The 11,440-nt window shown below is 38.0% G+C and overlaps 2 protein-coding genes across 3 annotated transcripts; both read right to left on the minus strand.

Annotated features, from left to right (window-relative positions):
• Positions 1-6: 6 nt before the first annotated feature.
• Positions 7-8,057, minus strand: stmn3 (stathmin-like 3). Of its 2 annotated transcripts, XM_016546609.1 has the most exons (6): positions 7,989-8,057; positions 6,784-6,856; positions 5,154-5,252; positions 4,867-5,045; positions 1,475-1,666; positions 7-968 (listed from the first exon to the last, which is right to left on the minus strand). In XM_016546609.1, exons 1-6 carry the CDS (start codon positions 7,995-7,997, stop codon positions 909-911), a joined length of 612 nt encoding a protein of 203 aa, XP_016402095.1. In that variant the 5' UTR covers positions 7,998-8,057; the 3' UTR covers positions 7-908. The 2 variants fall into 2 exon arrangements, with proteins under 2 accessions (XP_016402095.1, XP_016402094.1); XM_016546608.1 differs by lacking the exon at positions 7,989-8,057 and having other exon boundaries at positions 6,784-7,719.
• LOC107734600 (ADP-ribosylation factor-related protein 1-like) lies at positions 7,913-11,440 on the minus strand. The gene is made up of 5 exons (XM_016546593.1): positions 11,101-11,440; positions 10,736-10,766; positions 10,261-10,396; positions 9,011-9,118; positions 7,913-8,942 (listed from the first exon to the last, which is right to left on the minus strand). Exons 1-4 carry the CDS (start codon positions 11,191-11,193, stop codon positions 9,031-9,033), a joined length of 348 nt encoding a protein of 115 aa, XP_016402079.1. The 5' UTR covers positions 11,194-11,440; the 3' UTR covers positions 7,913-8,942; positions 9,011-9,030.

Raw genomic sequence — 11,440 nt, forward strand, 5'->3', positions numbered from 1 at the left:
TTTAAGGTATGCTTTGACAGTTTCATGCTGGTTTTAGCTCACCCACTGGTCTAACTGGTTTATCAGCAACAACAACCCTCTTAATCAGCTCGTGTCAATAACATATCACTAATGCCAATCTAAAAACAAGTCTTTAAGCTGGTCTAAGTTGTAGTTTTTTTGTCATCAGGCAGATAAACCTAATGGTCAAAAGTATGTGGACACCTCTTTGCAATAAATGCGTTTGGCTAATCAAATAATTACAAATCTTAATGCTACTCCATACAGTGACATTCTGGAGATTGTTCAACAGCTTTGGGTGACGCTTTTCTGTTTCAGCATGACTAAGTACTTGTGCACAAAGCAGGTGACTGCAATTCTGCCAAGTAGGGCATGTTCCTTCCCGGATCAGCCTCAGCCAATCAGATTTTAAGGAATAAGTAGTAGCTTGAACAACATTCTTATCAACTTTCCTCTGATTTTAGCCATAATTTTTGGTAAAGGTTGGGTTTAGGGATAGGGATAGGACTTCTTGTTCTAGGATCAACAGAAGATGTTGATTTAGGAACATCACACAAGTCAAGGTCCATCAGGAAAGGTCAAAGATCTTGACAGGCCTACACAAAGTCCAGACCTGAATACCTTTGGGATGAACTGGGACACTGAACTAGAGCTTTTATCAAGAACAAACTGCCCATTAATGCCCATGCTTCTCAAATTAAACCATCAACAAGCACATATGGCTGTGGTGTTTGGATGCTCACATACTTTTGTCCATGTAATTGTATGTGGGATACTGTTATATGCTCAGACATTTATTGATAAGGTAAACTGATAAGGTGAGTCTGATATGACCTCTTAAGACTGTGGCCAGAGAATGAGATATTCTCCAAATGGACATCTCACAGCTCTGGCGTCAAAGAGTGTCCTTATCCAGAGAGCTCAGTGTGAAGTTCCTTGTTCTTACGGACTTCTGCAGCGTGAAGCTCCTGACAAAGAAAAGAGAAACAGCATATTAAACATCCAATAAATAAGAACTGTTTTGTAGCAACCAGGAAGGAAAAATAACTAGTTCTCTTTTTTACTGACAGTAAAGTACAGCTGTAAGCCTGTTACTTCAGAAAAACAACATGCAATAAATATTTCCATTTCCGTTTTTCCATTGCGCAAATAGTCGCTCACGAAAGCCAAAGTCATTGGTTCAATTCCCAGGTAATGCATGAACTGATAGTATTGGATGCATTGTAAGTTGTTTTTCATAAAGGTGTCAGACAAATGCATAATGTAAAATGGATTCAGTTTGCCATTGATTTTGGCAAACTGCTTCACAACACAATTTTAAGGAGGCTTTTTGAACGGGACATTGGTGGCTGAGGATGACCGAGCATCTATACTCATATTTCCTATGGAATAATACACTGAAGAATCATTCTCAATAGAACCAGGAACTTGTATTTCATGTCAAATTCATGAAAGACAAACCAGACAGGCTCACCTTCTCTCTCAGACGCTGCTTGAGAGCACTGAGATGGGCCATGCGATTTTCTTGGATCAGCTCCATCTTGTGGTTGAGCTTCTCCTCGGTCATCTTGCTGTAGTTGTTGTTGACCTCCTGGGCCTTGTTGAGCACCTCCTTCTCACGTTCCCGTTTCTCCGCCAACTGCATCAGCACCTGCTTCTCCTGAGACTACAGAAAGTAGTGCAGAAAGGTGATGACAAGTTTAATGTGAGACTTCTCTGACATTCAATAAGTGCAGAGGAGAGAAGCCAGAAAGTGGGAAAAAGTCATGGAAACAGCAATGGACATGTAAAAAGAGGTGCTATCATGGTATCAGATGGCAATACCATGATAGTAATGGATTACCATATTCATATCCTATGGTATCTACATGCTACATGGTAAAATCTTTTTTAAATAATGGTTCCAAAAGGGAATTTTCGCAGCGACGCCAGTAGGGCCTTTCGCACCGCGGGAACCTTTTCATAGTACCAGAACTAATTGTGGAACTACGCACTTTTTGCGATTTTAGTACCGGACTGCCTTTTTCGAGAACCAAATTAGCTCCTACTCCGGAGCAGGGTCTAACCAGCACAACTGGTACTACCCGTGACGTAAGCAGACATTGATTGGCCAAACGCGTATGAAAACGCCCTCACCCGCCATGATTTAAACTATTTAAACAATGTTTACAGTATTTAAACATACTGTAAACATTGTGTCAACTTATCAAGTCAAGTCTGCTTTATTGTCAATTCTTCCACATGTACAGCACATACACACAGAGAATTGAAATTGCGTTACTCTCAGACCCTTGGTGCATACAGATTCGCAAGTATCTTCGCGAGGTTATTTCGCAAGTATGGAGAACAACGATAGATGGACGGACGCTGAAGTGCAGGCACTTGTAGCAAATGTAGCACTGCCAGTTGTCGTTGGAGATTCTTAGTCCTCCTTTCCGTTCTTTCAATCGCTTTACGTATACGTCGACTTTCCATGTCCATTATTGTGAAACCCGCGAGACACAGCTCCGATCATAGCATCCTCCATCCTCCTGTTGTTAATAGGGCTGGGTATCGAGTTCGATACTTTTTAGGCACCGACCGAATTGCCTCGATACCATCGAGTATCGAAAAACGTCTTGTCGTTCGGTACCAAATTTCGATACCTAAGGGGTTAATCTCATCAGCGTCAGTGAGCCAATAAGCCTGCAGCACTTTCAGTGAACAGTTCTTAAAAGAACCACTTTCTCTTAGTGTCAAGAACATTTTTTAAAACTCTAAACTTCTTCCATTACAAAGAACCTTTAGTACAGTGGAAATGGAAGAACCATAAAATAACCTTTCTGAGAAAAGTTCTTGAAAGAACCATTTTTTTTATGTTAGTGAGAAGAACATTTGAATAATCTAAAGAACCTTTTTCCATTATGAAGAACGTTTTGTGCAGTGGAAATGCTATATGGACGGAACCATCAATGCCAATAAATAACCTTTCATTTTTAGAGTGTTAAGGTCCTTGCACACCGAGTCTGAAATTTTTGCACGTTAAAAAAAAAATACGACCTCGCGTAGTGTTAATTTCGTTAACGAAGACTATGACGAAAATTTTTTGTTGACGAGCTTTTTTCCCATGACTAAGACGAGACGACAATAAGGTCAATAAACGATAACTAAGACTATATCAACATGCAATTTCGTTGACGAAATAAGACGAGACTAAAATGTATTCAAAAAGATAAAAACTTTACCAAAAACCTCTTTTTATTTTCATCAAAAAAAGGAGACAAAATGTTATTGCGGACTGCTGTACAAGCTACTACGCAAGTTCTCATGAGTGCGGTTGCCAGATATCAACAGTTCTAATCCCCTAAGAGGGAAGAGTTCTAGTCAGTGTTCTGTCATGAGATCTCGACTGTATTGTTTGCGATTGTGATCGCTGAATAAATGCACTTACTCAACCGCTGTTGTTTTAATAGAGAAATAGACTGTTGCAATTATGGAATTAGTGGAATTACTTGGAATTTCACTGTTATAATATTTTTCGTTTGTTTTAGCTGTTTTCATAATGTAGACAGAGAGATTGCATAAGTCTTTGGTGTTGATTTATATAATAAAAAGCCTATAATAAATCAGTACACTAGATGAGGTAAAATACACCATGTATGTGTCCACATTCTATTGATTTGTGCTTACTGGAGAAAGTGCAATACCTGAAATGCAAAAGTAAATTTCTCAAAAACAACAATCATTACGATTATAATTTTGAGAATTTTTTTTTGATCAGTTTAACCATTATACAGAATGACGAAAATGTGACTAATATTTCATTGACTAAAAAACCTGACTAAAATGCTCATACATTTCATTGAATAAACAAAAACAGGACAAGTTTGTCTAAATGTAAAGTTTTCATTGACTAAAACTAGATTAAAATACTTAAGATTTTCTTGGACTAAACTAGACTAAAATGTTGAGACTTTTAGTCAACTAAAACTAAATAGGATAAGGTTGACTAAATATGATAAAAACTAACAAGGACATTTAAGCCCGGGACTAAGACTAAGACTAAAATGAAAATAGCTGACAAAATTAACACTAACCTCGCGTTGTGTCAATCACGTTTACGCACTACCTCCGAAACTTTCGTATGTCATAAAAAAATTCAGAACGGGTTCAATTTTCTGCGTTTTTCGCATCCGTAGCAAGCATTTTGAGAAGTGTTTTGACAATTCAGAGCCACCTTACGAGTGAACACCAAAATCCAGAATGGCGTCTGACAAGTTGGTTGCGACCCGCAATTAAAACCAGAGAGAGAGAGAGAGACAAGTTGATCCACTTCGTATCGCAGCACAAAGCACTGAATTAAACTTTGAATCACTCAGTATAATTCCCGCTCCTTGATAAGGAGGTGAAACTCTCCTTCCTCTCTACGCAATCTCAGGATTGGATGGACCCAATATTTCCACTTTTTAAGAAGAGAGGGGACAACAAAATCACTGCTTGAAGACTAAATTTTGTATTGTTTTGCCAATTTTTTCGCAATGGATTAATACGCATTGTGCAAGGTTTCTGTGCATGACGAATTTTAAGAATGACGAAGATGAAAATATGCAAGCACCTTTAAGATTCTCAGTTACCCATGTGCTTTTGCTTTTCATGAACGTGTTTCAATAGATAAATGCATCTGCTAAATAATTAAATGTTATTCCAGTCAGCTGGATGTGTTGCTCAAGAAACATCCTGCTGACTAACTCTACTAGAGCAAGAAGGAAATGTCCAAGAAGCATGGTAAAGCCAGTACTTTTTACAAGTTTATGTGCAGTGCTCCACAAAAAAAACACTTCAACAGATGAAATAAAGCAGCGATATTTAATGGCATCATCATCTTACCTTCCGTCTCTCCTCGGCGGCCTCCAGCCTCTTCTGTAGTTCCCCCAGGGAAGGCTCCTTCTTCTGGGGCGGCAGTGCCAGAGTCTGGGGTCTCTCTGGAGATGGCTCAGTAGGGCTCTTCAGGATGACCTCAAACGCCTGACCAGAAGCTCGCTTATTCAGCGACTTCACCTCCATATCTGTGGAGGAATGATGAGGAGGACAATGAATGTGATGCATAACTTAAACCTAAATATTCTCATAGTAAGGCCTTCAATCATTGGCCGTTTGGCTGTTGAAGTTCCTACCTTCAAACAGAGTTGGGAAGGTGTTGGGAAGAGGCTGGGAATACAAACAAGAGCACAGGAGAGACAACACCGACATCTCTCTCAGCTTCTCAGAGTAGGCTGCAAAAGAAAGAGAAATTATTTGAATATAGTAAATATGACAACAAATCAGTGATGCATATGCATGTGGTGAACGAAGCAGAACTTTACATGCAGTGGGTAAAGTATAGACACCTTTCGTCTACAACATGCTATGATTTTAGACACCAGTTATTACCTAGCATACTATTTAGGACAGATAGTGTATGGAGAGTTACAGAATGTTTATATATTTTATATTATTTGATTCTCAAGTACATGTATCTTGATTTAAGAATCTTTTAGACATTTGCACTGGAAAACAAGAATATAATGAGGAAGAATGTGTACTTTTTTGCAGTGTGATCTTTTTTGTTTTTGTAAAATGGTTTAAAAACCCTGTAAAAATTTCAGTAGATGTTTTGAAATGTCTACTGAAAACATGACTAAAAATTACATTAATAATGGGAAATGTTCTGTTATTGGTAAATAGGAAGGACGATTCTGTATTACGGCAATATCTTACAGAATCAGATGTAGAGGTGTTTCCCTGAACTGACCTGTATAGCTTCATGAAATATTTTAAAAGCGATGCAAATGCATAAATGCAAGCATGTTACCAGGCTGCAGTCGACACGCTCGGCATCAAAACTCAAACCCCACCCTTAACCTGATTCATGCATTATTGATCCGGTTATCGCACGTCAGCAAAATAATTAACCGAGTTTGCGTGAATGTGAACTCTGTGTCATGATGATCACACAATGCACCTCAACAAGAAACATAGTTTGAGGAATCAGAAATTGCAAATGCATGCATGCAAATGGGACAGCCTTAAATGTTAGTGTTAATTACAGTAGCTAATGGTGCTTTTTAATTATTCCTCTAAGTTAGTGTGCATCGGAGCACGTTCATTTATCACCCATGGCATGCTCAAAGGAGAGGTGACTTTGCAAGATGGCCGAGATAGAAAATCTAACTCAAATCCTGCTTTGTCTGCTGGACATTTGAGCAAACCACACAATATAATGTGCACAATTTACTCCTGTTATTTATGTATGATCTACAGCTAATTCAGATTAAAACAATGCAAACTAAGTGTTGCAGAGCTGTTCCGGTCATCAGCTGCTCAAGGTTCTTTTTAAGGTCTTATCAAAGTCAACATGAGACTACATAGTGGACGACTGATTCCTGACATATCCTGCCTGTATGTGTTTGAATGCGATCCACACAGTCACATCTACAATATTGCGCCACATTTTGCAGCAACGCTACCCTCCAAATGAACCCGTGTTTTTTATAGCGCAACATCTGCAGTGTTCAGCATCAGCACACAATAACTTGTTGTTCAAACAGACACACCCTTTATTAAATGGATCTGTTCATTAATGATCTCATCTCTTAGATAGCATAGCACGCACATGCATGACAAAGGACATATTCACCAGTGCCAATGTCATGCTAAAAGAAGTGATTCAGCGGTGGGTCATGCAATCTCACGCAATAACTCGTGCAAAAATCTCCCTAGTCTCTCAGCATCCTTCCTACAGAGAGAGATTATTCTGGGTCTTACCTGAAACTGTGCTGTCCATAGTGCTGCCGGAGGATGGATGGATGCTGAGCGGAGAGATGAACGGAGTGAAGCACTGAAGGAGTGTCGCACAGCGAGTGGTCCGTATTATCAGGGGAGGAATGATGGATGGGAGGTGGAGGGAGGGAGGAGGAGGTGAAGGTGGAGAGGACGAGAGACGAAGAGAGAAATGGAGAAATGGCATTGCTGACAAACCAGCAATTTTGTCAGATCAAGAGATAAAATGAGAAAAAAGAATAATAAAGTGATATTGTGCCGTTGTCTTGGAAACAAGCTAATTTTACTGCTCGCATACACCTTCGAAAAGAACAAGTTATGCATATATTTAAGCAATCAAACACTAAAAATATCCAAAACACCAGTTTATAAGTCATTTGGGTTGAGAAAAGTTCTTGTAGCATTTGTTTGCTTGTTTTGATATTTTGTTGCATTTTGTATGTGCATTGTTACATTTTGGGTTGCTGTATCTGGTAAATGCTTCTAGATATCGTTGTCTATTTAAATAGTGTATTGTATGTCTTTGGTCCGGTCGATGAGGTTTTGAAGAAATCAATACATCATTGACAAGACTAAAGATGTATTGGGTTCAGTCGCACAACATTTGATCGCTTTTCCAATCAGCTATTGGTCTGAAACTGACACTTACATGCATTAGACTGCTGGGATTTATGTAATGGATCAAGACTGTAAATTAAGATGGAATAAAAGTAGAAAATTGTCACACGCAACAAATGGGGAGCAAATAATAATCAAGTCCTGATATCATTTTTTTGCCTTTTCACATGCTGCTATGCAATTGCTTACTAGTCCAAATTAAGCACTGTGATGTTTAGAAAAATTCAAAGTCTGGGACGTTTTCATCTGGCAAAAATCAACAAAATAAAAAAGGGAGAAAAAAAACTAAAAATGAAAGGTTAAGTGTGAAGTTTTTCATCTGGCAAAAATGAATAAACACTTTTTTTTTGCAATGGAGTGAAAAAAGTTAACTCAAGATAAATTCTCTAAAATTAAGTCTTACAATTTTGCTTAAAGAAACTTATTTTTTTTTCAGAAAAAATATTTAATATTTAAAACAAGACACACAAAAAAATACTGCAAACACTTTGCACTTTTTGCATTGTAACACAGCGCTAATATTCTAGTTCCATTCCAGATCCACAGATGCACTATTACACAAGTCTTCATACACAATTCATGCCTCTGCTGAAGGCTTGCGTGCGAAGAGCGGCTTGCTGTCCTCAAACAACAGCACAAGGAAACAGCCTGATTCAAGCAGGTTTAGATCATCCGTCTCAAACACTCGTATACGCACTCAATGTTAAGACTTAGTGTTAGAGATCTGAACAACAAAAAAAAACACTAAATATGAGCTACAGTACTAGTGACGTCTGCCTTAAACACCACTGATCAGCTGATTAAACACACAAACTGGGAATGTCTGGTGATTTGGGTCTTGAAAGTATGTGCATTCAGAGCAGAGAGAGGAGGCACATGTTCAACATTATATCGACTCTCTTTCACACACCCACACACACATATAATATTCTGCAGCTGAAGCGAACGGGTGAAGCGTCCGAGGTCACAGATGTGATGCTTGCTGCTGTAATAACATTCATTGCATGAGCAGCGATTATTGATTCACCGCTGCCTTCATGCAAAATGCATTCAGCTTAGACAAAAGTAAATCAATAAAAGCCAGTCCTGACAGAATAAGGCATTTCCTGGATTTGCAAGGGTTGGGAAAACATCTGTCGTGCTGATTAAACCGAGACACAAATACTTTCATTTCCAACTCTGCCGTTTATTATAGAATTGGTTAGTAATTAGAAATTAGGTTTTGATTTGTTGGGTCTTAAAAACAACGCCTCTTGAAACGCTGCATGAGGAATGTTTTCATTATGTTTAAATGACTGATTTAATCTGAAGGCATGATTTTAAAGGTTTTAGCAGAGAACCTAAAAACTCATCAGAAAACAAAACTAGTGTCAGTTTAGCATAGAAATAGCTAGCATAGATATCAAACTCTGAGTATCACCCAAATATAATATCATAACTTACATGTGGTATGATAACTGCATCCACTCTGAATTTACAGAGAAACACTCTCTCTCTCTCTCTCTCACACACACACACACACACACTCTCTCTCTCTCTCTCTCACACACACACACACTCTCTCACACACACACACTCTCTCTCTCTCTCTCTCACACACACACACACAGCGCTCTATGTGATGTCTTTCTGTCTGGGTGGCCGGTGAATGTTCCGGATCACACATTTGACCATCCATTCAATGCCGTCATTCACGCCCTGCCTGAAAAACACAAACGTACAGAAAAAACACATGGTTTTAATATGCATCAAAACATTTACAGGAATAAGTAATAAAGTAAAAACCAAAATTAAAAATAATCAACGATGAATTATATTTAATAATTTTCATTTAGCATTAAATAACATATACAGCAATATTTACTAAGATATACACTACCAGCCAAATGTTTGAAATAAGCCTCTTCTGCTCACCTAGGCTGCATTTATTTGATCAAAAATACTGTAAAATTGTGAAATATTATTACAATCTAAAATAATGATTAAAAAAAAATCATCAAAGCTGAATTTTCAGCATCATTACTCCAGTCTTCAGTGTCACATGATCTTCAGAAATCATTCTAATATGCTGATTTGCTGCTCAAGAAACATTTCTGATTATTATCAATGTTGAAAACAGTTCATATTTTTGTGGAAACTTATTCTAAACTCGTGAAATTGCACATGCAAACCTCTGCGATGACTTCAGAGTCGTGACAGGAATGAATCGCTGAAGCAGAGCTTTGAGCTGAACTTATTTGTAGAAGTAAAATTCTCAATTCTGTCAGCATTATTATTACAAAGGTTTAAATCTGAAATGATATTAAAATATTTATGTATTAATGCTCTCATACTTCAGATGTGAAGGAACAAGTGCAAAACTAGAATTGTGGTAATGCTTGAAAAACACTGTTGGCAGTATAAAATGAATCATGAATATTGCAAAGTATCAAACATATAAAAACAATCGATAACACTTTACGTAAAGCCTTTATATATAATGCATTAATTAGGCCTTAATGCATTGTCTGGTCTCATGAATAATTATAACCACAGTTAAAATGCATTATAATTACACCTTTAGAAAGTCAAATGCATTCAAACACACGACAAACCTTCTATTTGAATGCATTTAAAATTGGGTACATCTATTTATGAAAAGATAAAAAGCATTACAAGGTGTATGCACTACACAAAGACTTCAAGTAAAGTGTTAGCAAATAATCTACACACAAGAGTTTTTTGTGCATTTCTCATAACTACAAAAAAAAATTTGTTTTTTGTTTGGAGTGCTTGAACGCAGCGGGGTTTTCACTTCCACACACAACACTGAATAATAAATGAGTCAAACGAGGCCAGACGTACCCTGATAAAGCACTGCAGGGCTGCACCAGACAGTCTCTTTTACCGATTTTGGGAGCGCAGTCGCTGAAAGCCGTCTTAATGTCAGGCACAGACAGACAGTTCTGAGGAACAGAAGACAAGCAGGACTGTTTGTGAACTCAGTGTGGAAATAAAGGAGCACAGCACCACCTACAGACCACTGGGAGATGACAGTTATCCCAGAAGGATGTGGTTATTATACGTGATGGACTGATGATGCACACTTTTATAAGTTGATGGTTAGGGCTGGGTATCGATTCAGATGTCCTGATTCGATTCGATTTCGATTCGCAAGCTCTTGATTCGATTCAAGATTTTTTTGATTACATTCAGTGAATATAGTTTTAATACAAATGCTATTGATATTTCTAAAAAATGAACAGTAAACATCAGTTTACAAATGGTGAATTAATAAAAAGAAATTAAGAACCACATGCCTGTATTTTAAACCTCTTGCTGAATTTTGTTTTTGTTTGTTCCAGAAAAGTCTAAAATATTCAACATGTCAAGTGAGCTGTCATCATAAAAACCTCACTTCTAGGCATCATATTTAGTGTGGATCTAAATGAGCAGCCTACTAACAGAAACAGAAGCATTATAAAAGCAAAACCTAGTGTGCTACCTAACTAATGAGCATTTTAGTCTAATATTATAGTGTGCAGCCTACCTAGACAGCACCTTCCCAGGCAGGATTACTGTGCCTCATAAACCCAAAAATGCTACTAAATCACAATGCGTTTTCTGAACAATTTTATCAACAGTTTAACTACTACTAGCATACCATTAGCGAAGGAGGCGTTAACTATTCATTACTAGTCTTACCGTTTTTCCAGCATTGTCCAGACCGAGGATCAGGACGCAGTACTCGTCCTTTTGAAACATATATTTGTAGAGACCCGATAATAAAGTGTACATCCTCAATAACAGACTATCGACCAGCTCACATCACAAACACAACACTGTGTACAGTTAGCTTAGCTTAGCTTAGCTTAGCTTCAGCGCTCACTCGACAACGTCAGCGGTCATGAGCTCCAGTGAAGATCACGATACAAAACACGTTAGTTTATAAAAACATAACTGAGAAAGTCAGTCAGTCAGATGCAGTTCACGGTTTGCCGGCTTGTTAAATCCATGTTGGCAGCGGTCAGTGATTAACACTTCC

The sequence above is a fragment of the Sinocyclocheilus rhinocerous genome, unplaced genomic scaffold (genome assembly GCF_001515625.1).
Source record: "Sinocyclocheilus rhinocerous isolate Xijiao unplaced genomic scaffold, SAMN03320098_v1.1 scaffold2145, whole genome shotgun sequence".
Lineage (NCBI taxonomy): Eukaryota > Metazoa > Chordata > Actinopteri > Cypriniformes > Cyprinidae > Sinocyclocheilus > Sinocyclocheilus rhinocerous.